Here is a 27,158-nt window from a genome sequence, read left to right as displayed (position 1 = left end):
TGGCTTAGAGGGCGGCCAATCAGCTTGCGCGATGGAGCGGCCGCTTTGGTCACAGGCAGCCCGCAGTTTTCAGTCACAACTGTCCGTCCAGACTACAAAGGCGGCGGGGAGCAGCTTTAGTGAGAAGTGAGAGTGACAGGAAGACAGGCGGAGCATGAGCGGAGCTGAGAGGGAGACACGGCAGAGGAGAGGGCAGTAGATGGAGACAGAAAGTTCCCAAGCAGGAAAACTGTAATTTAGCAACAGTTGAAGGGCAGGTGTAGCTTAGGCTGTGAAAGGTGCTAATACAGAGAGAAAGAAAACAAAGCATTTCTAATTTATTACTTTTATTCTGGGTATGGTAGCAGAGCGCACATGGATTTAGTCGACCTGTACCTCCCTGAGTGTTTCAGCTACCACTCTGACACAGAGTAAGTACATTTTCATTATAATGTTATTCTACTGGGCTTTAAAGTCTCGAGTTGGAGCTGAAAAGCTTGAGTAGGTCAAGTGAATATTAATATATTTTAATTAATTTAAAATATTTTTCTTTTTTTTAAAGTTATCTGTTTATCAGGTGACATATATCTCTTGAATGAGGTAATTTAATTCATAATACATCTCTCATCAGTATTTCGTAGTGTTTAAGAGTATTTGCGCTAAATCCAGTTACTCAAATTTTAGCTACCGAAATCATATTTAGCTTTTTCACACGTGCTTAATTTTATTAGCTATGAATTAGAAAGTATCTTTAAAATGGCCTGTAGTTAACTAAACATGCACTGCCAGAAATATGTTTGGAATGGCATAATATGACATTTTCTAGTCTGAATATTGCTCTGATAGATATGAATACAAGTATTTGCTATCCATATTGGCAAAATTTGGCATAATGCCTTCAGTATGATCCTTAGTATATAATATGCATCAACAGGTATTACTCGGATGAAAACTCTGCCTTGTCTGCAGAGATGGACCAATGTATAGGCAAACAAAAAATTGCCTAGGGTCCCCACACTAGGTGTAGCTCAAGAATGGCAGAAAAGTCACTTACAGTCAACTTTACAAATGTAGGAGTAATAAATTTGCATCAACTATACAAAGAGCACACTTTTGATAGTACTAGAAATGCATCAATTAAATTGCCAAAGTTTGAAGTTGGTCAATTTCCTCTCGATTGGCTCTGATCACTTTGCTGCACGTTCTTGAGCTTAGTAACAATCCGATAAAATTGCACGTCTTCTACTAAAGACATGATAATGATCGGAAAGTGTCCAGAGCCAGACCAAGGCATGTGCAAACTAAGCAGCTGCTCAGGGCCTCCACCCCAGCCAAAATACAATTGTCACCAAAGAGAAGTTTACAAAGGTAGGAGTAACAGAAAATGTGCAATGCTGTTGATAGTAGACATTCAACAAACACCCGGAGATCGAGGTTCTGCCAGTTTTTCCTAATCAGCTTCAATCAGTCTCGATGTGCAAACGGTGATAATCTTGCAATAGATTAATTTTATTTGAAATCCAAAGCTACTTCCTCTGACAAAGCACTTGCCTTTCATTTTTGTCTGTTACGTGTCAAAATCCTTATGTTATGTTAAAAAAAAACAATCAGTCAAATTCAGAATCCATGCATTCGTCCATTATCTACCGCTTATCCAAAGTCACATGAACCAAACCGAGTAAACCAAAGACACAGTTTTAGTTGGATGTGGTCATTCTCTGCTTAGCCAGTGTTTTCTGAACTCTAAACAACAAAACCTTTCTGTTAACCAAACAAACAAAAACATGGTTTCATATTTTCATTAACTTTTTAAAATATGTTATACTATTTTGAAATTGTATTATAAGCAACACAAAGTCATTCAGCAGGGTGATAGATTATTTTATTTTATTTTTTTTTACCAACTATAAACCATAATATTCATAAAAAGAGGTACATAAAGCATGTGAGATTATTGTAAAGGGACAATTAGTTGAGCTGCAATGAGCAAATGTTTTGAAACCCTAACCCTAACCCATATTCAGATTTGAGCCTCAGATTTGCAGGTTTGCAGAATGTGTCACATTCTGCAAACCTCAGATATTCAGATTTGAGCCTCATACAACCTGATTATCCATTTGGTGTATAAAATGTTATTTTAAAAAACAGCGTTTTAGCTAATTAACTACATATTAAAGCTCTAATAAGGTTAGGAAAGCTATACAAATACCAGCACAAGAATATTTTAATTTATTTGAACTGTTTTATATTTTCCCATTTTAGTCTCTTTCACAGTGAACCACTACCCTTAACGTTTCTGTCACTAAAATCTGTAACAAGAGCGAACGAAATGGAAACTGCCAAATTACATGTTATATTGACGCTTGAAATGTAAAAGCGTTTGTGATTACAAACGCTTTGCATTTCAATTGAGATTTCATGCATTATGCAGCCTACGCTAAATCTTATTGACGATTGCTTCTAAAACATACTCAACCCAATTTTTGTGTTCAATCCAGTTTTTCTTCCCAGCAGAATATTTTACCCCGAAAATGGAGTTCGGAAAAAGCTGCTGTTCAAAGCAGGTATTAAATTACTCACCACAGAATTGCTTTCTGATTGTCCATATTTTCTGTAATCATTTAAAAAGAAGAGTGAGAGAAAAAAACAAAAAAAAAAAAAACAAAAACAAAGAGCCGAATCTATTATCATCACTGTTTGGCTTTTATCGGTTATAGCATAATCGCTCAGCAGATTTCAGCAGCGAGCGTTTCACGATTGAAATTAACCTTCCACCGGCAGCGGAGAAGAAAAGACAATTAGAAGATAGACAGAGGGAGACGGGAAGACATGTGGATGCACAGGTTGTCTGATTGCATGTGACACAAGCAATCAGATAAAGGAACCGGAAGGAGGGCGATGACAGCTGCAGATCACCCCCCACCCCCCCGCGTCCATCTCTCTCCAGAACCCGCGGGTCTGAGGATCCAGCCTCAAATGCTTCATCTCGTGGATTCATCCAAAGCCTGCGTAAGGCTCTTAGTTGGCTGAGGGTGTCACTGATCCCCGCTCATCTCTCGATCATTAGTAGAAAAAAAAAAAAGCACTACTGAGACCCCGGTGACCTAAATCACCTCTCTGCGGCCGTGTAAGACTGAGCTGAACGGATAGGCGACACGCCCCGGGATATAGCTGGATTTGGCTTGGTAACTTAACTCTTCTTTTATGTCTTTCTTCCCTCCAACTCCTCTTTTCGCTTCTGCAGTGGGCCATTGTCTGTATTATGGCTCTGCTTATTAGCCAGAAAGTGTTGCCCTCTCTCTTTTTTTTTCCCTCAACTCCCCCATCCCTCCCAGGTTAATGAGCCACAGGACTCTCCCTCTCTTTCTGTCCAGCTTCTTTCCCCACTCCCTCTTCCTGCCTGCATCTCTTTTCATTTCACGCTGCATTTTATCCTTTGTTCCCAAGGTGCAGTTAGTGTTGTTTTAGATCCTTGGGCACAAAAGAGATAACTCAGAATGGCCATTGAGACGCGCACCGATTTATTCGTTTTGAACTGGGCCGTTGGAGCTGCGATGTCGATGGGTTATGCGGTGTTGTAAATTAGCAATTTACCAAAGTGATCAAGCATTTCATTATGAAAGCAAAGCATTGACTCAAAGCACTGGGATGCATTCCAACAAGAGAGCTAAAAGTATGCATCTGTCAGGCTTTGCAAAGCAGCATGAACACCTATGATGGACGGATGACAACAGATTTCTCGTCTCCGTGCCGTTTCTTTAAATGAGACTGGAAATGGCAAGGGGATGAGAGTCTTGTAACTGGAAGCCTGGACACAAGTTACCACGGCAAAGTTTGGAGAACAGTTGATCAAAACTTCCCAATAAAAAATATTTCTTACCTGGCAGGTTGCCCAGATTAAATTAATGAACCCTACCTACTCAGCAGTACTAGAAAAAGGTAAATGACAATAAAGTGGTGGAATGTATCACATTCTGCAAACCTTAACTACTTATGCTTAGTTCAAAGCAGGTACATTCTTTCTATGTTAGCAGAAAACACAGTTAGTCCCAGTTTCCCAAATGGCGGGATGTTTGTTAAGCGGCTGACTGCAGTGTGGCTGTTTCAGCAGATAGCCTGACTAATCAACCAGCTTGCTGAGCTTAAATTAGAAGAGTGGACTTCTAATACTCAAACTATTAAGAAATTTAGTTGATCTCTATTCTGTGTTTACACTCTGGTCTGCAGATCAAAATATCAATAGACAAACATTACAGTTTTAAATTATTTGAACTGTCATGTCACGTCATTTTTGTGCACATGCTGCAAAAATGTCTTTTTATCCTTCTGTGAGCATTTATGTGTCATAGTTAGTACACAGACATATCTGACATATTCAGAAAAGGTCAGCCTCTTGGCTACTGGCAGTCTTTGAAATATCCACTCTTTGTTAAACAGTTACAGTGATTCCTCTCCTGCGGTTTTCCTCTAAATATTTTCTTGCTCATTGTTTTATCTTAAGTTAAGTGTGTCTTTTATCGTGCATCTTTGCGCTTGCTTTTGTGGCTCCATAGAGGGGTCAGTAGCGCGTGGCCATGGTTTGCTCAGTGGGTGGTTTAAAACAGCCAGCCTGTTTGCCTACCAAATAGCCTTTGATGGGAAGACTCATTTACATGGCAGGAAACAGATCAACTTGGACGTCCACCTCGCCATGCAGAGAGTGGAGACTGAGAGGTGCACATATCGTGTGCATGCGCGAGTTTATGCGAGACAAAAGCGAACCTGCAGTCTCCTTTTAGAGTTGGGCCTGGCGACAAACAGTTGCGTGCAAGTATGTGTCAGGGTGTTTATGAAGACATGTGTGCTGCGACGTGTGAAGCGATTGCAGGAATCTTCATGTGAAGTGAAGAGGGGAGACGGGCTAAGCTCCTTATTTTTACAGCCAGGCACAAAAGTCTGATGCCACCATCGGAGTATGCGGGTGTTTTCAGGATGTGTGAGAGCACGGCGCATGCCTGCGGGGCCACTGTACACTTCAGCTGGTTTCCTCCTCAGCTTGGTGACAGAGAGTCTGCTGTGGTCACTTCTTTACTTATTAATAGGTTCGTGACACATGATTTAGCATGCAGGTCATCTCTTACTGTTTAGATATTACGGTAGAAGTAATGGCAATTGTTGTATTGTGTGTGTGTGTGTGTGTGTGTGTGTGGGTGTGTGTGTGTGTGTGTGTGTGTGTGTGTGTGTGTGTGTGTGTGTGCTGTTTCTTTGTCATTTAGAAATTTAAAGAGCTAATTTTGTTTCTGGAAGTTCTTATAGAGCTTTTTATTTAAATTATTGTCTTTGGCTAAGAGTCCTTCAAAAACTAATGAAATACTAAAAGAATAATTAGAATATGAAAATGTTTAAAACCCTGCATTACACTGAAAGTAGTTCAAAAAATTTAATAGAGACCCCACAAACCTTTATTGGTATATTTTTTTAAATCTTTTTTTTTTTTTTAACAAAAAATAGATAAAAGAATATGGGACATGACTTGGTGTGCAAAGCCACCTCATACCATTGACTTTGCTGTCATTAAGTAACTTTTCTAGCTAATTTGTCAGCATGATTAGCTTGTCAAAAAACTCATTCAACCCCAAACTTTAACTTGCTTTCAGCTGTGTCAGGATGTTGCTTCAATATTTCCACATCAGAACATCAAAACAGTCCCAGATCTCTCAGTTTTTGACCTCCTTCACTTTGATAAGAAAAAGCTACATTTTTCAGAAACTATTTTATTTTTTTAACTTTCTACTGCATTTCCTACTACGATGACAATTACAACAAGCTCTTAACTTGTTTCGGTTATGATGTGTTTGACAGGTAACGCATCGCTGAGACAACAAGAACAAGTGGTGCCATAACACTCAATACAAATATTAAAACAAAACAAAAATAAACAAAAAAAAAAAAATCAGTGACAGGAAACAGAGTAGATTATCCCGGGCTTTCCTATTTCCCTGAGTTTGCTTAAGTAATCACCTCCTTTAAAAACAAAGTAGTGTAATGCACTGCGGCTTTGCATATGTGGTCGATCCCAAACGGCTGGTTCAGACAACACAGGGAAGGGTGGTTTGATAGGCCAATGAAAGGATGTGCAAACTTAACTAAGTGCTTTAAGCAGTTAAAGCACTTAGGGTTGTTGACATAAAGAGGAAAAACCTCAGAAAAGACTCGCCTGGGAGGCATCGTAATTCAGAGCTCAATTCATTTGTATGTGAATACTATCCATCCGTCCGTCCGTCCGTCCGTCCGTCCGTCCGTCCGTCCGTCCGTCCGTCCGTCCGTCCGTCCGTCCGTCCGTCCGTCCGTCCGTCCGTCCGTTGTAGCTGTATGTTTTTTTTGCACCCTGGAATCAGGATTGTTCAAGTATGCAATTAAAATCCAGGTTCAATATGACGTTCATGCTTATGAATGCGAGTTTCCAGTGGCACGTTAAGAATGATCATCATTTGTTCTGTTCCCCGTCTTCTCCAGGCAGCCAGGCAGAATGTCAGTGAGGGGCTTGGACCCCGCCTGTCCCACCTCAATAAAACGGGAGCCCTCCAGCCCCAGCCCCAGCTCCCAGGGCGACGCCAGCCCAGCTCAGCCCAGTCCAGGTAGCTCCTCGTCGGATACAAACTCCAGTTACGGTCTCCTCACCAAGGGCCTCAGTCACAACAACGGGCTGGACTCGCCGAGCCTCTGTGGTCACGCGGCCAGCTTGGCCAACAACGGCGGAACCACCAGGTTGGGTGTTTAAATCGATTTTCAGCTTGTCTCGCGTGTTGTGCCACGAGCGCCGACTGAACGCACTTCTCCTCACCTCTCCACTTTCATTCAGGAGGTTTGGGGATGACGAGGGCCAAGTGAAGTGTGAGTTCATGCTGGGCACTGTGGCGAAGCGGGTGTGTCTGGTGTGTGGTGACGTGGCCTCTGGCTATCACTATGGTGTGGCTTCATGTGAGGCTTGCAAGGCCTTTTTCAAGAGGACCATCCAGGGTAAGTGTCAAAAAAAGAAAACAAATCTCCTACATATTCATGCAAAGAAAGATGCTCGGTTTTATAGTTTATTGTGCATGACTGGTATTGCTTTCTTGCATCATATAAACCTGTTTCACTAGCAGCATGGCACAGATGGAGTTATACCCCAAGCTTTTGTTGTGGTGTAAACAAGCCCCGATCAGTTAATTCATAGCTTCCGCCTCCCACTTTTGCAAACTGCAGAAAGGCTTTAAATAAAGATCTGTTTGCAAACAGCTGATATGTGGTTAAACTTGCTGGACATTGTGTGTACAGTCAACATGTTGGGGGTTGCGGGCTTTCAAGCAGCAGATAGCTGAGCTGCCTAGTGCTAAATGTGTTCGCTCTGACTTCTCCACGGAGCTGAGAACTGAAAGCGCACAGTGTGGGTGTTTTAAAGGGATTGTCCTGCTCTCTGTCGGCTCTGGGCCCAGGTCGAGGACCCGGTGTGCCTCGTCTTGTTAAGAGCTCTGGAAGTTGGCTGCCGCAGAAAAGTTCAAAGGGTAGACTTGAGCGGCTTTCAAATCGGACAGGGAGAGCTGATGTCTGGCTCGTCAGAAACTTCCTGTTTCTAATGGAGGCTGGCAGTTGAGATGGCCTGTACTGGCTCAATGCCATCAGGCTTAGCCGGCAACTTTGGCTGGTTGATAAAATTTCAATTTTTTATTGAGAATATATTAAACTTTTTCAAATACTCCCAATAAATCCCAGTTTCAGTCTGAGTATGAAAGTTCCCCGAAAAAGAAAATGGAGTTTAGATGCCAAGACAATAAACTCAACAGAAAAAAAAAGCTAGTTTTTTTTTCTGTAGACTATTGTTTGGTTGTACAAAACACTGGAAGACTAGTTTAGGTAGCTGTTTCCACATCACTGACAACCACTTTTTTTTTCCTTACCTGTCCCTCTCTTTCCCTCTCCAGGTAACATCGAATACAGCTGCCCAGCTTCCAACGAATGTGAAATCACCAAGAGAAGGAGAAAATCCTGCCAAGCCTGTCGATTTGTGAAGTGTCTGGCAGTGGGCATGTTGAGAGAAGGTCAGCTGTGCATTAAAGTGACTTACTGTTCGCTTCACTGTGATAGATCTGATGGCAAATCTGGCAGGGGGCTTCAGTCTCGTCCTTATAGACTTCTGACATGGAGAGAGAAGGCCACTGTGCCTGTGCTGTAGCTGACTTATCTCCATTGACAGTGAACTGAAAGCACCCTCGTGTTGCCATATATAATATATGTGTGTGTAGGTCAGCGTACGTGGAGTAAACGCAGCACTGCACGATGAGTAACAGGGCTCTTATCTGTTCAACCATGTCCCTCTTTGCTGTGCAGGGCCTCCAAAATAGTTTCTGGACTTTTGCCAATTTGTGAAGGTGTCATGGCAACATTCCAGCACCAAGAGAGATATTTGGGAGGAAGCTTAGTCATTATGTATTTAGTTGAAAAGGGGTAGATTTTTTTATTTTATTTATTTTTTTGCCACAATGACCAGAAGAATAGTTAAGTTTAGGCTAACAACCAATGTGATCAATCATGGTGGTAGCAGTATCACGCTGCAGGTCAGTTTAGCTACAGATTGATCTGATGCATTGCACCAAAAGGAAGGATGCAAATTATTGAACACCTTCTCAAATCAACAGATGCATGGTTAGGGGTGCACAAAGGAGACAAAAACAAATTTCAGAAATGTCCTTCCTAAAGTTCCAACCTGAACCCAATTGAAAATCTTTGTAGTGTTTATTCCAGAAACATTTTGATGGCTACAATAATTTTCTTTTTTAACCCGCTTTCTACTATGAAACTTTATCACGTCTGGATAAATATTTGAAGTGGGTCTGTGCACATGCCGCAGATAGTCTCCTTTAGTCTGCCTGTGTGCCTGCTGCCTGGTGACATATTGTTGTCCAGATTTAGAAGTGACTCACAGAGGAAAACATTAGCAGCCTCCTACTGTACTGGCCACTTGTCTCCTGCTGTGTGCAGCTTAGGAGAGTTACCAAAGAGGAGAGCGGAGATAAAACACCTGAGTGTGTAAATGTTGAGCAGTTTGATCTCAGGAAAAATCCCTAATTTATTACGAAAGTAAAAGCCTGTCAGTTTATGCTAAGTGACTGATGTCTGCAAATCATGATGTGTGTAAATAATAAGTAAAGTAGATAATGTAGGAAAAATGAAAATAGCACATTAAGGTATCCTGCACTTTACTAGACCTGTTTCACAATGTTTTCAACATTTTCTACTTTTCTGTGCTCTTTTTTTTCCTCCATTTTTTTTCTCCATTTTTCAGCTAATGTCACCTTCGGGAAATGTTTGTGTAAGATATGGTCCGGTCCTGTTTTTGTTTTTGCTTTTGTTTCGATCGTAATATCTGAATTGAAGTATTTCCCCATCACAGATCTTACCCGTTCAGGTGACTTTTACCGAAGTGCTTGGAGTTGTTTAGCTGCTGGTGTTGTGATTAAACCACATCGTTTAGTCACCACCCTGCCAAGAAGAAGTTGTTTCTCCAAAAACAGCTTCTAAATTAGATTACAATTTATAATGCAATATACAAAACATACGTTCATGAGCTTTCAGTTTCTTTCAAGGTGTTATATTAAATATAATTAAAACACAACCAAGTACTTTGGATTTATAAAATACACAGCTGCATTAGTCTGGGATTTTATTGTCCCTCTTTGGGGATTTTAAATGAAGTTTTCTTACGATAGTAGCTCCAGATTGTCTTATTGATTTCGGCACAAATCATTTCAGTTCTAAAGCCTGACATGGATTGGCTTTTCTCAAAAGGAGCGTGCTAACTAAAGTACTTGACCAAAGTCATGACTCAAACTGGAGGTTATAAACCTTTTATATGGAGAAAGTTAAAGCTCAGTTTGTAGCCATTTTTCCTCAGCTGTTCTTCAATAAGAAACACGGTTCTAGTTTTACCTCCTAAAGACACGTTCACAATTTCTGATAGTCTCAAATGTTTTGAAAGTGAGCAACCCCAACTGGTGTAGACCTGAAAGAGGTTTTATTATTTCCTATTTGGACCTGAATGTGCAGCAGCATCTTCCAGCTGCAGCATGTATGTGCACAGTGAGTTATAGATGCAACCAATTATAGCACGTTTACACATTTCCGTGTACGTTTAAACGCCTCACCAAGATCTCAGATCCGCACTCACACCTCGGTGTGTTTTCCACAGTGCTATCTTTTTCTATATTAGCTGCTTTTAATAGGGTTGAGGCATCAACAGCATCCCACCTCTCTCAGCCCCCCCTTTGCTTCGTCCCCCTGCCTCATAAATTCCTCCAGATGCCTTGTGGGATTCCTGGACCTCCATGAAACGCGAACTGCCCCTCGTAACTCCTGTCGTAAGCGCCCTCGTAACGCGCTTCATCGTGTCTCGTAATGCCCCCTCTCCCCCTGGAGAGGCCGCAGTAAACAGAGACAGAGGGAGCTGTGAAGTTTAATGAGGAGAGTCAGAGCCATATTAAAAGAGCAGCTAAAAGACATATAGACCCCAGGCAGGATTTGATTAAGCCCCGTTTAGGTAACTGTTTCCACAGAAGCTTTCACTTTCCTAGGACAATAGGACCATGGTTGCAAAATAAAGACAATATATCCTTCCTCCTTTTCTAGTTGTATTAAAGTTGCGCAGTTTGTACATTGAGATGGTTCAGACCCTACACACCATTTACATCAGCCAATAAGAAGCTATCTGTTGTATATCGGATGCCACTAAGGTGTGGAGACTACCACAACACAGCTGCACACTCCAAAGTATTTTTGTAGGATGTTATGTGACAAAACAACACAAAATACAACTGTAAAGTAAAAAAAATATATTATTTTTAATATTATTTTATAAGTGAATGCCATTTCATTGTGGTATTCACTGGATGGTTGGAGTTGTTGTCTTTATGGAAGGAGAATCTCAGCTTCATCTGCATCCCCGCATTAAGACGCGGTCTCCTCCATGTTGGCGTTGTTGGTTCCCTGCCACATGTTGCATTTCGTATATTGGTTTTAGTCTCATCTGACCAGAGCACCTTCTTCCACATGTTTGCTTTGTCCTGTCAGATTCGAAGGATGGCTTTATCTGCGTAGGTTTGCAGCAATGAACAGTTCTCTGTGAGAATGTGTCATTTTGGATTAATCTAACCCTTAGGTGACTTCTGAACTCAGTCATTTGTTCAGGTTCCTTTTTTAAGAGAAACAGAGAATGAATATAAATTCAGAATACCTCTTGGATATTTATTTGTAGCAGAAATTGAAAATCATGCATTCTTTTCTCTTCCCTTTAAATTGCAATAAAACAGATGTGAGCTTGAGGAAGCAATGTGACAAAAAGTGTAAAGGTTTAGGATGCGGTAACACTTTAAAGCCGTATATGTGTCGCCACATCTGAGATGCGTGGGATTGTTTGTGGTGGGAACATGGAGGCAGCGGCGATGGAGGTGGAGAACAGGCTGAACTAGATGAGTGTATGCTGTGGGACCTGTTTTCTGGACCGGAAAGCTTCTTTTGTGGAAATGCTGTAAGAATGGCTGTTATGATGAATGTGGCTGTCCTTATCAAACGCTGATGGGCAGTCCAGAAGAACAATGAGGTAGTGTGTGTGTGTCTCTCTCTTGTTATCCACCAAAGCTATTCTTGGCCTTTTAGTTGTCAGCACATTCCACTATGAAACATTATACTTAGTTTTGACATTATCTTCCGTCATAGCAGAACACAAACACTTGAATAAAACTTAGTTCGCCTGTAACTCAAGCATTCAGCAAATACGAAACAAACAGTTTGGACGCTAATCCACATTAAATTTTCAGCTTATAAATCATTTATTTAAATTCAAATTTAGTCAAGTTAATATTTGTCAATGAAGAGCTAATACTTGTCCAATTGCTTAGCATGTTAGCCTTCTACACTCTAAGGCTATGCTTACACGAGACCTCTGTTTGGAAGCTGCTGGTGTTTTCGAATGTTGACTGGGAAAAAGTTTCACGTTTAGACAATAACGCCAAGTCGCCTTAGATCTGTTGTAGTTGTAGTTGGGAGATATACGGCGCCGTGATTTTAGCATCTCATCAAAACACTGTGCCAGTCAGTACAGTCTCCAGTCCTCAAACCCTAAATGATGTCAGATCATCAAAAGATTAATTAAATATGGGGAAAGTGAACACAAGAAAAGAAGAGAATGTAGAGAAAATCATTTTTACTGTGAAGTGGCTTAAATACGCTAAATATTGTGACAATTTTTTTTACTTTAAGCAAAGAGCCTCATATGCAAGAGTTACATTTCTGCTGGTTAAGTTTTAAAATATGAAAGTATGGTTAAAGGAGCACTGCATTTGATTTAGTGACAACTAGTAAAGAAGCTTCCCTCTATAAACGTTCATCTTTCCTGTGTGTATCAGAAACAATATTGGGCACCCATAATACAAAATATATAAATAGAAACTTAAGTCTCTGTTTAGGTTGAGTGTTCGGTTGGCTATGGGAAACATGGTAGCACATCGTGCTTATTCAAGTTGTTAAACTATTTACAAAACTTACTTCAACGACAACACGATTATGACTTCTTGGTATCACATCTGTGTCTTTTAATCCCTAAATTATTCTCAATTATTGGTTTCTGCATCGAGGCTTCCAGTTATATGATGCCAGTGCGGCAAGTGATGAATAGCCATTATTTTCTATTTTGGTTTCACAACAGGCTGTAATGGATACAATATGTGTCACTAACTGCTCGTTTACATAAACAACAAGAAAACAATTAAAGTCAAGAACTCTTTGTGCTTATATTAAATAATTTCTGTCTCAAAAAAAAAAAAATGTTATTTTAAACACCGGTCCTCAGCATCTTTCATGTTTTAAAACTTAAATTTGACATAAGTACATTCAAATTCATGGCCTCGCTCAGATTTGAAACTTAACTTGTTTAAAGCTAAGGGTTTATTGTGGGATCCGTCGGATTTGACAAAAGCTTAAATGTAACAAGTGTCTGCATGTAAAAGTCTTATCAAAAGGATTTAGATCTGTTTTATGGTCCTGTCTGTCTTTGGACAGTTGATTTGATTTATTCTTATTTCATAAACTTAGATATTTTTTTTTTCATTCTAAAACCTAGGAATTGAAAGTCAAGGCTCTTTCATTTAACCACAAAACAAAACAGAATTAACAGCTGTCAGTGTACATTTTGCTGACCCTTTGGCAAGTGGAAGCTGAGAGGTTATGACTCCTGATCAAAGTCATATAACTCTCAGAGACCTCCTGCACGTAGATATCATTGATTGGTGAAACGTAGCCCTATTTAAGTGGATTATAAATGTGACAGTTCAGGAAACGTGAAGCTGTTACAAAGCAAGCGGGACACTTAAAATAAAACTCTTAAAGATGAGAAAGGCAGCTGAAGAAAAGGTTTCTGTTCAAAAATATTAAAATATTGGGTACGTTTTAAAAAGTGACCAAAATCTGAAAACAATTTGAAGAATCAGAGCTTGCAAACCAACAATATGTTAGTTTTGTTTCTGTGGCAGCAGTCATATTTACTAAACAGCATTCTGCTGCTTTATGGCCACCTCACCTCAAGTAAAGATGTCTTTAAAGCCTCAAAAATAAATTAAGCTTTTATTGCAGCAACAAAAATGACTTTACTTTTATGGCATTTGTGCAGTGAAAGTCCCAGTTAAAAAACAATATATATAAAAAAAACCCACTTTGTTCCCAAATGTTGTCATACCCAACAATTTCTATCAAATAAATGTAACTGAAGCATTTTTTATATACACTTTATTTTTTCTAATGAATTTTATTTATTCGTGACCTGTTTCTCCTTGGCAAACAGGCATGCTTATCTTATGTGTTCTTCAAAATGGCAAAGACAAGAGAACATGGCATTCTAGTCAGGCAGCTGCATTGAACTTAATGAGTCAGGAAATCTGAATATTTTTATCTGATTTTTTTTTTTTTTTTTTTTTTGCTGGGAAACATGTTTTAATTTAGATTTAATTCATAATGGGATCTTCAAAGATAACAATGATTACACGTTTTATTTCTCAGGATAACATATATTCTTTTTAAGTGTACTGTACTTGTCATAAGGGTTGTGAGGCACATAATTCATACCAGCACTGTTATCCACAATCCTCTCTTGCATTTAATATCTGTTCATGGGACATTAACTGATAAAGCATTATATCAAATTTATAGTTGTAGTAATGGCAGACGTATAAAATAAAACAAAATAGCTTTACAAGTCAATGGCACAGAACTGATAAAACCCCACAAATCTTTACACGCCTGATTAAGAAGACATTTTTTTATTTATTTTTTTTGCTCCTTAATTTTTGTTGTGTGCTCTGTGAAAATATCTGTACAAGTCAGAATAATAAGTTAAAGGGATGGAATATTGCTGGGAGGTGTCAAGAGGGGAAATAATAGCCTCAATGTGTCTCTTTACAGATGCCATTATAGATCTGTTCAGGGACACTATGGCTATTTACACTCTGCAGACCCAGAAACCCAACACCACTACTGAAGGCTTCCTGAGTCACATTCACACCCCCTGCATAAAGCATTTTCTCCGCAGTTGGTGAGACTCACAGTGTGTCTGTTCCTCCGCTGTGAACATGACCGGCCTCTCTCCTGGCTGACACACACACACACACACACACACACACACACACACACACACACACACACACACACACGCACACACACACACACACGCACGCACTCCTAAATCTCCGTCATCACGTTGTCGCAGTGCTTGTTAAGATGAGCATTTGTCACCGGCCCCTCCGAGGTTTTCGGGTGTCATCTTACAGGATGCATGTTGCCGCTCCAGCATTTGGCCCGTCCCGTCCTGTCCGGTCTCCTTGAGATCGGCAGCGCATGTGGGCTGTTGACTGGACAACATCCCGATGGTTTACTGGGTTTAACGTGGGAGCCGTTCGCTCGTTGACCGACTGGTTTAAATGTCGCATCAATGTCAAACGCTGCTCTGGCTCCAAATGGGGCAGAGCAAGCGATGTTGAAGATGTTTGAAATCATAGTGAGCCTTGAATTTGGATGATCTTACTATATATGTAAGTTGCTCAATTTTAAATATCTTTTGAGAAATTTTCTGGAATTAATTTACAATTAATTTATTTATCAGAAAGGAAGAAAACTTTTGACAAAAAATAATTTAGGTGAATTTTAATAAATTTGACTATAATCAGTGTTCAAGCGATATATTTCAAGTGTTTATTTCTGTATATCTTGATAATTATAGCCATAAGAAAAGGACATGAATTGAAAGTTTAGTGGAAGGAAAACAAAATTGTTGAAAAAGGTTGTAGACATCACCACAACCTGGAGTAAATTAGTCAATTCAAGAGTCACTGCACACAAACCTTTGCAATTAACTTGTCTTGTGAGAATAAAGAGTTTGTTTAGTGGTGCAAAGATATACATTTACTTTTCATTTGCTTGAAGTCCAGCATGAAATTTACACAGTTAGTAAGGATTTGATGAGCCATCCACTCTGCTGGTCTCGGTCATCTGTTTATGTTCAGTTTCCAACTTGTGACAAGCTTTATGGAGATAATCATGGATTTAAAAAAAATTTTTTTTTAGCAGAACATTGGACCTTTCCAAAGTACCTACTTTAATGACCACGGCATGACTGTGACTGATTTAAGAGGAAGACGAGAAACCCCCAAATGCGTACAAATGCATATGAACTGAACTAATAAACCATGCCACAGTTCACGCGGAAGAAGACAAAATATACTGGATGTACTTATCAAGAATGCAACATTTCTATGATAAAAATGTTTCTCGTTGAGCTTACAAAACATTACAAATATCTGAAAATGGGAGTGTTTGGTTTTCGTGGACTGCCATCCATATTAGCAGAAATAAACACTTGAAATATATAGCTCTGTGTACTTTCCAACATTTCCTTTCAATGATATTCCAATGTATTGGGGATGCACCTGTATGGATTGTTTTATTTACTGTACATGTAACGTTATCATATGAGGGCCCCGAGTGTTTGTGTATTTATGTATTTGTGGTGTGGCTAAGCAAACATCGTCACTAACATCCTGTGCTTATGTTTACATACGTAGGCGTGCGCCTGGACCGGGTTCGAGGAGGCAGACAGAAGTACAAGAGGAGAATAGATGCTGAGAACAGCCCCTATCTGCACCCACAGAACAGCTTGCCACAGAAAAAAACATGTAAGTAAAACAGGAATGGGAAAGTTGTTCCTCTGATTTCATAGACCTTAATTAAGGTTAGATGAGCTCCAAGTTTTGTTTGTGCTTAAGATTTAGCAACAGCCAGGCCTTTGAACTCTGGGAAGCCACCGTTACTCTCTTAACAAATTTAGATTTTTACGTGAGAACAGCTTTGTGTTTTACGTTTAAGACAAAGGCAGAGGCACTTTCCATTGAAATTGTTTTCCTTTCTTCCTCCTGGAGAGATAGTTTATATAAGAAAATGAACTAATATGACACTAGATACAGTAGCTTCTGTATTTTACTTGATTTGTCAAATGAAGTCATTATAAAATTAAACTTTTTTCAGCTAAGGAACAAAAAAGTGGCTTGAGGGTGATTTCATCAATAATTGTTCGTCTTTCGTCTGACAATCATAAGAACAAATGAATGAGAGTCGATGACTGGAGCAGCCAGTTGCTACAGGAAGGACTATCAACATAGCAGAAAATGTATTTTCAAGTGACTGATCAGCAGGCCCAACCATTTTGCATCAGTCATTACATTTACATGTACAGTTTAGTCAAGGTAGAGTCGGAGGTCAATCAGACCATCAATCTGCACTACCGTTGTTTTCTCAAGCTCCATTTCCTGCTGCTAAGCTCCCTTCCAGTTCTTTAGTCCTGCATGTCTTCTGGTTATTAGAAGCCTGAACTCTGCTGGTGCCCTAGAAAACTGGGAAGTTTCAGGGATTCCTGTACATCACACATGCACGCACACACTCATCACAATGTGGAAACCACCATCCTGTGCTGCATTTCGTCCTCTTTATGCAGGTGACAACAACTCTGACATGTCCTGTGTGTTGCCAGCTTGGGGCTATTCTTTGTTTTGGCACCAGTTTGGTGGCAGCAGGTGAAATGACTGAATCGGTCTTACCCTTGAATGTGCCTTGTTTTAACAGAATTTTGTAGTTTTGTAGAGCTTTGGCTGTATGTTTGTGATCACTGTCATTCTGGAAGGTGACTGTCCAACGTTTTTGAAGTTTTTAATGTTTTGTTTTTTGGTTTTTTTCTTTCAAATATGGCGCTGGCACTTTAGCTTAGCTGAATGAAGCTTGATTGTCGGCTCCTTAGCAAAAGTTTTGAAGGCTAATACTAGCCGTGTTTCCATTAACCGTAGATTTGTGCAAATTGAAATTAAAAAAGTAAATTTGCTTAATGGAAACATGGCAATTTTGAAAAAAATAAAACCACAATTTTTTTTATAAAAAGTGTTTGAGCAATGATGAGTTGTTTTTTTTTTTTGTTTTTTTTTTTTGTGTTTTTTTTTGGGCGGGGGGTTGGCCATGTCAAAATAGATGTATTTTGAAAAACTGTAAATGTATCTCTTGCATGAGTCGCATGAGAAATAGTCAAATATTACTACTGGCATAAACAATAAAAAAAATCAGCGGGAAGTTGTAGGAAGATGATGGTTTGTTTTTCAGACAATGTGCAGCTGGCTCCCCCAGATCTCTCACAGCATCACACAGTTCATAAAAAGTTGTGTGTCATTCCAACATGTTGAATTCATATCTCTTCTGTAAATTTGCTGACTACAATTTCCCAAAATGCTACATGAATAGTCGCTTCCAAGTATAAGTGGCTCGTCTTTGCAATGCCTGAGTAAGACGCCAATGTTTCCTCTGATGGCTTTAGCTGTGGCTGAATTATGATTATATCTCATATAACTGTTTAGATCTGTCGCTGCCATGACACCGCGTGAACAAGCTTATTCACTTGCGATTTTAACTTAATTACTTACGTAATGGAAATACCACCATTGGTGGTGTGGGTCACTTTTCACCATTATACTTCGACAGAAATATTTTTTTTTCCGTGCGTGTTTCGTATTTCTTTCTGGTTCTCAGACCGGTTCCAGTAATGTCTTCCCCTCTCTATCTTTATTTAGCTCACTGAAAAAAATGAAAACCTTGTGGCAATAATAAACTTTTGCAGTTTTTGTAGGTTCAGTGGAAAACAAGGTGGTGTCCCTGCTGCTAGTAGCCGAGCCGGAGAGCATCTTCGCCATGCCGGACCCCACGGTACCCGAGAGCGACATCAAGGCTCTGACCACGCTGTGCGACCTGGCAGACAGAGAGCTGGTGGTCAACATCGGCTGGGCCAAACATATCCCTGGTATGAATCTCCCTCTTTCTCTCTCTCTCTGTCTCTCTCTCTCGCTCGTAGTTCTCTCACACAAGCCGACACACACATTAGGTTGACTAAGTCCCTAATCAGATCAGAGAAGGGATTGTTCTGACTTGTGACTGCCAAGACGGCCCAAAAGAGCGGGAGGAGGAGGGGGGGAGGTTGGCTGTCTGTTATCTGTCAGTCATCCTCTATGTGTGTGTCTGTGCATGCCAGCATGCTGTAAATTGCGTGCCATGCCCTTCCTGACCAAAGTGTTCCCACACCAACCAGATGACCAATGGCCACATGGAAGTTTTAATTTGTTTCCTGGGCCGTGGCCGCCTCCCTGTCAGGTCTGAATTACAGAAATCCTCCTGGCTCTTGGAACACACTGAGCTTGTCTTCTGTCACAGAAATAGCAGATGAGACGTGCCGAGTTTTTTTTTTTTTTTTTTTTTTCCACCCCTTTCAGCTGAAGAAGTGTGTCTGTTCTTGCTGAGTAGTTAGAATAAAATGCCTGATGTTCAGATGGGGTTTGTGTTGGGAGCGCAAGCATTTTGCCAAACTCAGAAATGGAGAAAAAAAAGTCAAGTTTTTCATCATTTTCTGTTTGGAGAGTTTTATTGAAATTTTTTTGCAGTTATGAGTCATCCAAAACTTTCATTTGCTCAAGATGATGAACATTTTTTTTATTTTTTATATTGAGAAGTTGTTGTTTTTTTTTGCATCAAAATTAAGTTGCTGTTCAGAGATGGTGCATAACAGAAAATTATGGTACTGCAAAATAAACTTAACACCAAAAACTAGCAAACACGTTTGTATATTCATGCCTGATCTAACTCCCCAAAAGCTGTTCAGTTCTGTTAAATTCACAATTTCTTTTTAAAAGCATTAAAAAAATTTCAATTTACTCTTGCTTTAGTTGCAGAAACTACTTGCTAGACACCTTATAACTTGCAACACTTGCTGTTGATTTATTATCATAGTACACCTCACTGACTGTGACGAAGCTCAGAGACAGTGACTGTCGCTGCTTTCCAGAAGCAGCTAACCTGTTTAAAAGTAAAGGTTTTGTAATCATCCGAACATAAATGGTAGTATCTGCGAAGAGATGCCTGCACTGTAATTGTATCCTTTAAGTAAGAGGTAAAGTTTGATTACTTTTAGTGCTTTTCAGTGTGATTCCCATGTCAAAGGGTTTGGGATTTGGGATTTAGTACTTTGTAGGTGCAGTGAAAGGAGCTGTGGCTTGCCCCATCTAGTTTTTAACATGACTAATAATAGCAGGATTTCCACCATTACCCTCTCAAGCCATTTTAAATTGCAGCTCTTACACAGTAATTTCCCTGCATTTCCTTGCACCACTTATATTAGCCACTTCAAAGGATTCTTATAAATTAAATAAATAGTTCCCCTTTATTTCACACTAGGCTGCTAGTAAATACAGGACTTTCTCAGAACAGTAAAATATTACACATAAAAGCTGCAATGCATTACTGTCATCTCATGTAGGACCACAGGGATTAAAAAAAAACAGTCAAAGTAATCTCATTTATTAATTATGGTGCTGGCTTTTTTCTTTTTTAAAAAAAAATTAATAACTTGCTTAATTTATAAGTTTTTGAAAAAAATAAAATAAAATTCTCAGACTCACAGACAATGCTTTTTGTTAAATGAGTTTAATTTCACCTCCAGTCCAAAACTCAAACTTTTATGTAGACATAAAAAAGTGAAATCCTACACTGTATAAGGCTTTTGCTTAAAAACACAAATTAGAACATAATTTTCTCGCTGAAATATACTTTAAAGGCTAACAGCTAGGTCAGAAAGCCAAAGGACTTCATTTAAAACTTTGGTGGAGATCCTGGATCCCGTTTAAACGTATAAGCAAATAAAAAAAAAAAAGTCACCAAAACTACTTTCATGATTAGCGACATATGGTCATGCCTTGTATATTTCTGTTGGTGAAATACTGGAAAGCTTCAGAGAAGTGTTTGCACAAAGTCCTATAAGAAACTTAAATACGGGATTCTATTTTACAGCTTTTCTTGGTTAATCAGTTCTTATCATCCCCTTTTTCTCCGCTTTATCAGCAGTGCTATTCACACCCAAAACATCACCAGGGAAACACCTGGGCTCTTTGTTGATGTCTTGTCTCTGAAATGCTTACAAAACAAACAAAACAGGCGCGTGTGAGTGCTCGTATCTTTCTACTATATTTTCCCCTGCATCTTTTTTTTTTCTTTTCCTCAAAATTTGAGAAGAGGCATTTGGCTGTTTGTTCCTCATCAGCGTTTCCATACTCTTGTTTTGGAAGAAATTCACCTCCTCCCTTTATAGATCTCCCCCCTCCCAGCGTGTTGCCGTCTGCTCCCCCAACCCCGCCCCCAGACAAATGGAGTCCGATTGACGGGTTTATATTTGTAGCCCTTTGCTGAGGGAGCGGAGCAGCGGTGAGCGGCGGCTGTAGCCACAGCAGATACCCACCAGAGGGGTAAAGGACAGGAGAAGGGAGGGACAGGAAGACATTTTACGTTCTGAAATGACACCAAAAATACACTAATCCATCAAAACCCATCAGGCATGTTTGGGGGAAAAAACCCCCAAAAAACTAGAAATACTTAAAGGCAAAAACAGTAAAGTTAAATGGAAACCAGCATTTTGCTCCTGGGGGGTTGATTGTATTCACAGAACATGATGGAGCCTTTACTCCGAGATGGAAAAAGTGACGACACCGTCACCGATAAACCCGTTTCTCTGTGAAACCTTCAAGAGCTTCTAAAATTATGCAGAAATACTCTGTCGGAAAAATTCAGCGGGCAACTGTTTACGTTCTAGGAAACGTGCCTGATCATTATTTTTCTCAGATTTGGATGAGTAAACCCAAACCAGTTTGACCAGCTGATGCTGGACAAGTCTGTTCTCTTTTCTTTTTTTTTTTTTTTTTTACAATGAAACTGGAGAAAGGATAGAGTAGTTAGCCTGAACCAGTCCTACCACAGGCATGGACTGGTTGAGGGTTTAAAATTTATAGTTTTCTGATTCACTGGCTATGACAGCGCCACAACACTTTTTCCTATGCTTACAAAAATGTTGGAATATATATATTTTTTCCTGGAAAAACACATTGTGACAACTGAAGGAACGTCACCTTCTGCTCTTACCTGACTGCAAGCAGTTAGCCAGACTGATTAACCACATAATAGGAATTCCTTTTATCTGTATTTCTGAGCAGAATGACACATTAGGTCTAAATATAATTCTACGCGAAATAAGAACGTGTACTTGAGAATTACCAAATTTAGGGAGGGATATTTAAGGGTTTTTTTCCTTTAATCTATGTGTCTTAATTTTCTTTGCGTCCTCCAGTTTCATGGTTTGTTGTTTTGGGAGGTGACTTCTCTCGATTGAGCGTGTAATTGGGGGTTATGTTGGAAACTCACGTGTTGGCCCAGTCGCTCCTTCTTGGGTCGTCCATGTGGCCGGCGTCCATTTAGGCAGAGATCCAAAGCTTGCAGGACCACCGATAGTTCATTGCATGGTTTGGAGTCCTCACGACTTCTCAGCTTTTGGTTGCAAAACATCCCTATATACTTTAGTCTTCAGATGGACCGGCATCTTGTGGTTGGAGACCTGCCTCCATTTTGGCCATGTTGCTTTTACAAAGGAACAGGCTTCATAGAGGGTATCACTATTAACTCAAGTCTATGCATGTGATTCAGACTCAACAGTTTAATGTTATAATTGTTGTATTGATCCTATTTTAGCAGCAGAGGCCAAAATTCGAACAGGAAGAAGAAATTGTACTAGAGTTCATAATTTTAGTAAAGGCAAGAAAAACAACTTCCAAACGGTATAAACACTGCATGGGAACCGGAGTTAAAGAGAAGGAGTAAGTGGAGAGCCACATAACCTGAGAGCTTGAATTTACTGAGGAGAAATCACAAAGGAACCAGAGGAGCTAATGACAGGGGAGTGGGCGCAGCTTGGGAACAAACAGCAGACAGGGGAGGCTGAGGCAGAGGTGAAAAATTAAGCAAAGCAATGAGAATGAAACCTGAACCTGAGCGGTAAACTGTAAGAAAAACCACTCCAAAGGAATAAATACAAACACAAAGAATGAGATTAACTAAACTGAAACAGGGGACAAACTAAGACGGCAAGAAATAGGGACGCATACAATAAAGAAATGATCAAAACATAGACATTGATGAAACTTAAAGTCCGAACACCAATACAGATAGCAGAGTTTATGTGTGAGGAAACATCTAACTACTGTTTTGGATGAGCAAACAGGATGACATCTTCCAAACTTGATTTATTGCAGTTCATTGTATAGTTATCACAATTTATATGCATATTTTCCCCCTCTTTTTTGATAAATATTGTGATTACTTTTCTGATTGCAAAAGTACACAACGGTTTCAAGCCAGTTAGTCTTAAATGTGGATGAACAAAATGAACAAAAGGGGGGAAAAAAATTGCGATGAAACAAAGAAAAGTGGTGGCAACAAGACACTCAAACACAGGGAAAAGGCTGCTTGAATAATAGTCCGGCCGGCCCTACCTAGCAGCGTAATGGCCGTGTCACATCAGCTCTGGATGAGTGGCAGGACACACAGCGGCCCCCGTTGCTGCTGGGCCCGGGGTCCTGGGTGAAGTGTCCCAGGCCATGTGAGTTCTTTGCCCAGGGGGAGGTGAGTGTGATGGGCGGGCTACTGCCCTGGCTGCACCCACTCCTCCGTGTCGCCTCAGATCAGGCAGATTGACAGTGATGTGGTGTGAAGTCTGAGGGGCAAACTGGAAGACGAGCTGGCTAAAGACCAACTGCCCTCCTTGGTTTGGGCCATTTTGAGTCTGCGACGCAGCACTGGCTGTGGAGTATGTGTGCGATTAAGGCGACTGCTGGGTGACAACTGTGTTAACATGTGGTGATATAAACTAGCTGTGCTTCTCTTTATGTGTCAAGCAAATGTTGGAGGGTATATTTGACATGTTTCTGTCTGGAGGGAAAATGTTTCCTATGCAGAGTTTGGAGCAAACAAACTCATTTGTTTGGTGTCTTCAAGAATATTTCCTGGAGAACTTAAGAGTTACTTTAAATGAGCTGGTACTGGGAACTGAGATTTGAAAATGAAATTTGAAACTCTCAAAAAAGACAGAAATTGTGGTTTATTTTGGATCTTTTCATATTTATAGGCCGAATTGAACCAAAAAGCGTTTAATTTAGCTGTTTCTGTCCCGCTTTTTGACATGTCATGCCTCGTTTAAATTTATCGTGAACAACTTCTTTGCTTGCCTCATTCGTCTGAAACGTTGCCCTTTTCAACAGTTTAACTTTTATCATTCGATTTATCAATAACTTGCTTGAGATTTCATCTAGCACAGATTCACACAGGTCTCCTGATCGATGGCTCTGCTACAGAATACTGATCCCTATCGACGTATGAAATTGTGCACTGACAGCGTTTCCAATCCATCTCGGAGGGGCAGTGGGGGGGGGAACGGGCCGCTGGCGCCGCCGCAGGGATTTTAAAGAGCCGTGGATTCTGATAACAATCAAGGATGGTGTCAAAAATACAAACAGCCTGCCCTCCCCTCCCTTTTTCTGTAAAATCTTCTGTTTAATTACAGTAAACCTGTGTCTGTGTGAGTGTGTGTGTGTGTGTATGGAGGTATATGCGAGGTGGTAAGTGGGTTTAATAACCTCCAGCTGGATGTAATTGTCAATCAAAGTTGGCATGTCCTGCAGGGACTCATCAAATGTGCCACAAATTCCTTCTGTCCTTCGCTATGCCCTTTACCGTGTGGCTATTTCAGAAGTAAAATTATATTGCTGCAGTTATATTTTGCATTGATAGTAATGGATATTTCACACAAAAAAACAAACAAACAAAAAAAGCACTTGAGCTTTCTGTCAAACCTTTGTGCTCTTTCATTTGTTTCTTCTTCCAGGCTTCCCCACCCTCTCCTTAGCCGACCAGATGAGCCTCCTGCAGAGCGGCTGGATGGAGATCCTGATCCTTCGGGTGGCGTTTCGCTCGCTGGTCATGGAGGACAAACTGGTTTATGCCGAGGACTACGTTATGGACGAGGAGCAGTCCAAACTGGCCGGGCTGTTTGATCTGAACAATGCAATCCTGCAGCTGGTAAAGAAGTACAAAAGCATGGGTCTGGAAAAGGAGGAGTTTGTGCTCCTCAAGGCCATCGCTCTCGCAAATTCAGGTACTACTTTTGATTTGACTCTTGAATCCCAAAAAAAAAAATTCTTTCACAGCTTTAACCTGATCCGTTTTTACTTTTAGACTCCATGCAAATCGAGGACTCTGAGGCAGTTCAGAGACTTCAAGACGTCCTTCACGGGGCCCTACAGGACCACGAGGCCACGCACCACCCCGAGGACTGTCGGCGCGCCGGGAAGCTGATCATGACCCTCCCTCTTCTCCGTCAGACGGCCGCTCGCGCCGTCCAGCATTTCTGCAGCATCAAACAGGACGGCCGCGTGCCGATGCACAAACTCTTCCTCGAGCTCCTCGAGGCCAAAGCTTGAACAGGAACAGATCCGTCCGCTGCTTTGCGAGAAGAAGCGAGGCGTGTCGGTAAATAGTGGGTTCGCGACTCTTGTGTATTCGTCCATTTTAGCTCGCATCCTAATTAACGTTCTTTTCTTTCCTTGTTTATTTTTTTTGGAGACACAGCCCTCCTGTTTCCTATAAAAACGGCGAAATTGGTTCAAGTGTGCTAACCCGTTGACTTATGGGACAGGTGGCTTAAAAGCAGAAGAATCGCGCCTTCTTCAGATATTTACAATTGTATGCCAAACCTTATTTCTTTAAAATCATTTTAAGAAACACTTGATACTTGAAGATCCTTCTGGATTATTTTTGCTCATCTTGAAGCCTGGCTTCGGTATAATCTGATGCAGTATAATCTGCATCCTAGCCGTTTAGAGAACATTTATGATAAGAATTTTTTTTTCTTTGTTGTAATGGTAGTTATATACTGTTAGTCTTGCCAAAGAGTAAAGACTCTTTATCATTGAGTTATACCAGCAGATGTCCATGATATTTTGATGTGGCCTATGAAATGTTCATAAAACCCTGCTCCCTCGCTTTATTGTGTAGCAAAAACATCTATCTCCACTCATGCACATGTGAAGGAGGGGATTATTATTATTATTATTATTATTATTATTATTACTAGCATTAATATTTTACCAGGCATTTTCAGGGAAAGAGTACTTATCTTCACGATGCAACAGTACTACAGCAAAGCGTTATTTATTTATTTGAGGCTCTGTTCTGTTTCTTTTATTTTACAAATGGGGATGTTGCAGCTAGAGGATAATTTTTTTAAGATTTGTAGCTAATATTATTGTGAGATAATTTTTTTACTAGCTTCTCTGCTGCAGCACTGATAACTGACACCATATCATGATATTAGCATTGAAGTGCAGTCTGTGCATAATATCGTAGCGTTGTGCAGAACAGTAATATGACTTCATGTAAAACAAACAAACAAACAAAAATGGCTGCCATAATGTATAGTTCACTTCAAAAGTTTACACGCTGTGTTAACTTCGGACCTTTAATGATTCATCTGAACTGTTTTTAATGAACTGGGTTGATGCTCAATATTTCTTAATTATTTAAAATCTGGAAGAATTTTGAATTTATGGAGGACTTTATCTGATCCATAAAGGGCTAATTATATGCATAGCCTCTAAGAACTTTGCTAACTGTTTCTTAGGAAATTGCACAACATACATTTTCAACAGGGGCGAGAAAAGGAACATTACAGACGCTTCATATTAACCCGCTTTGTTTAAACTGTAAAGCCAGTTTAAATGTGTGGGGACGTCCAACTGTGTCCAAGTATCAACCATCTAGCTGTTGCTTTGTCACCTTTGCCGTTGTCCCGTTTACTGTACGAGTACGAATGACTGCAAAACATCTCCGCGGCACCACAGCCACCATGCTGTACAGATGTTCATAGAGTTAAAAGCCTTACCTTGACTCATCCAAACTAACCTTTTGTCACTGACCAAATAGTGTGATCTTTGTCTCAAATGATTGTCCAGGAAGAATAAGAAGAAGAAGAAGAGGAATTTTGACTGTATATTTGGTGTTGATTTGGTACGGGGTTCTTCTTTTATCCATTCAATCCATGTTGATGTTAAATCGGCTTCACTCGATAGCGACGCTAATGTTTTGCAGTCTTCCAGTGGGGGGGAAAAAAAACAAACAAAAAAAACAACAGTTCACATGCATCTTTAAAGGACCAAACTTACCGTCATACACCAGAAAAGTTTCTGTAAACTTCTGACCAGAACTGTAGATCTGTAATTAGGGAAGCGAGAAGTTGATGTCTTTTCTATAGTAGCAGTCTGTGTGTAGGATCAAACGTGTGCACTGATTTCATTTTAGCCATAATGTTTGGGGAACCCGGTGGTGGCGCTCTGTTAATCTGCTAGCGTGTGTTTGTTATGTGGAGAGTCTCTGAGATTTGTCTCCCGCCACACATCTCGAACGAGGAGTGTGTGGTTGGGGGAGAGGGGCGAGGGAGTAGGGGAGGGGGGCGACCTTTCAGATTTAGGGTCAAACGGCACCGATGTGGTCGGTTTTAATTGTTTGTCATGTAAGATTTGCTGTATGTACATCATGTCTTATGCCAACAGCGGGGGTTTTACAGATGTGAGCGGATTCTTCTCTCCCCTGCCAGGAGCTGAGCAGTGCTGTTTCATTCTCAGGTGGATTCTTGGGCAATAAAGACGATCCCCTTAATGCAAAGCTCATAA

At 40.3% G+C, this 27,158-nt stretch overlaps 1 protein-coding gene across 2 annotated transcripts; it reads left to right on the top strand.

Annotated features, from left to right (window-relative positions):
- The first annotated feature begins 77 nt into the window (after positions 1-77).
- Positions 78-27,158, top strand: LOC106920814 (estrogen-related receptor gamma). Of its 2 annotated transcripts, none has more exons than XM_014992078.2 (8): positions 78-410; positions 6,475-6,726; positions 6,821-6,978; positions 7,920-8,036; positions 16,098-16,208; positions 18,197-18,367; positions 24,317-24,586; positions 24,667-27,158. In XM_014992078.2, the coding sequence occupies exons 1-8, from the start codon at positions 355-357 to the stop codon at positions 24,909-24,911; spliced, it is 1,380 nt and encodes a 459-aa protein (XP_014847564.2). In that variant the 5' UTR covers positions 78-354; the 3' UTR covers positions 24,912-27,158. The 2 variants fall into 2 exon arrangements, with proteins under 2 accessions (XP_014847564.2, XP_014847563.2); XM_014992077.2 differs by having other exon boundaries at positions 18,188-18,367.

The sequence above is a fragment of the Poecilia mexicana genome, unplaced genomic scaffold (genome assembly GCF_051168715.1).
Source record: "Poecilia mexicana isolate PSO_F unplaced genomic scaffold, ASM5116871v1 scaffold_21, whole genome shotgun sequence".
Classification (NCBI taxonomy): Eukaryota; Metazoa; Chordata; class Actinopteri; order Cyprinodontiformes; family Poeciliidae; genus Poecilia; species Poecilia mexicana.
Note: the sequence above shows the minus strand (reverse complement) of the source record. Positions and strands in the feature narration are given on the sequence as shown.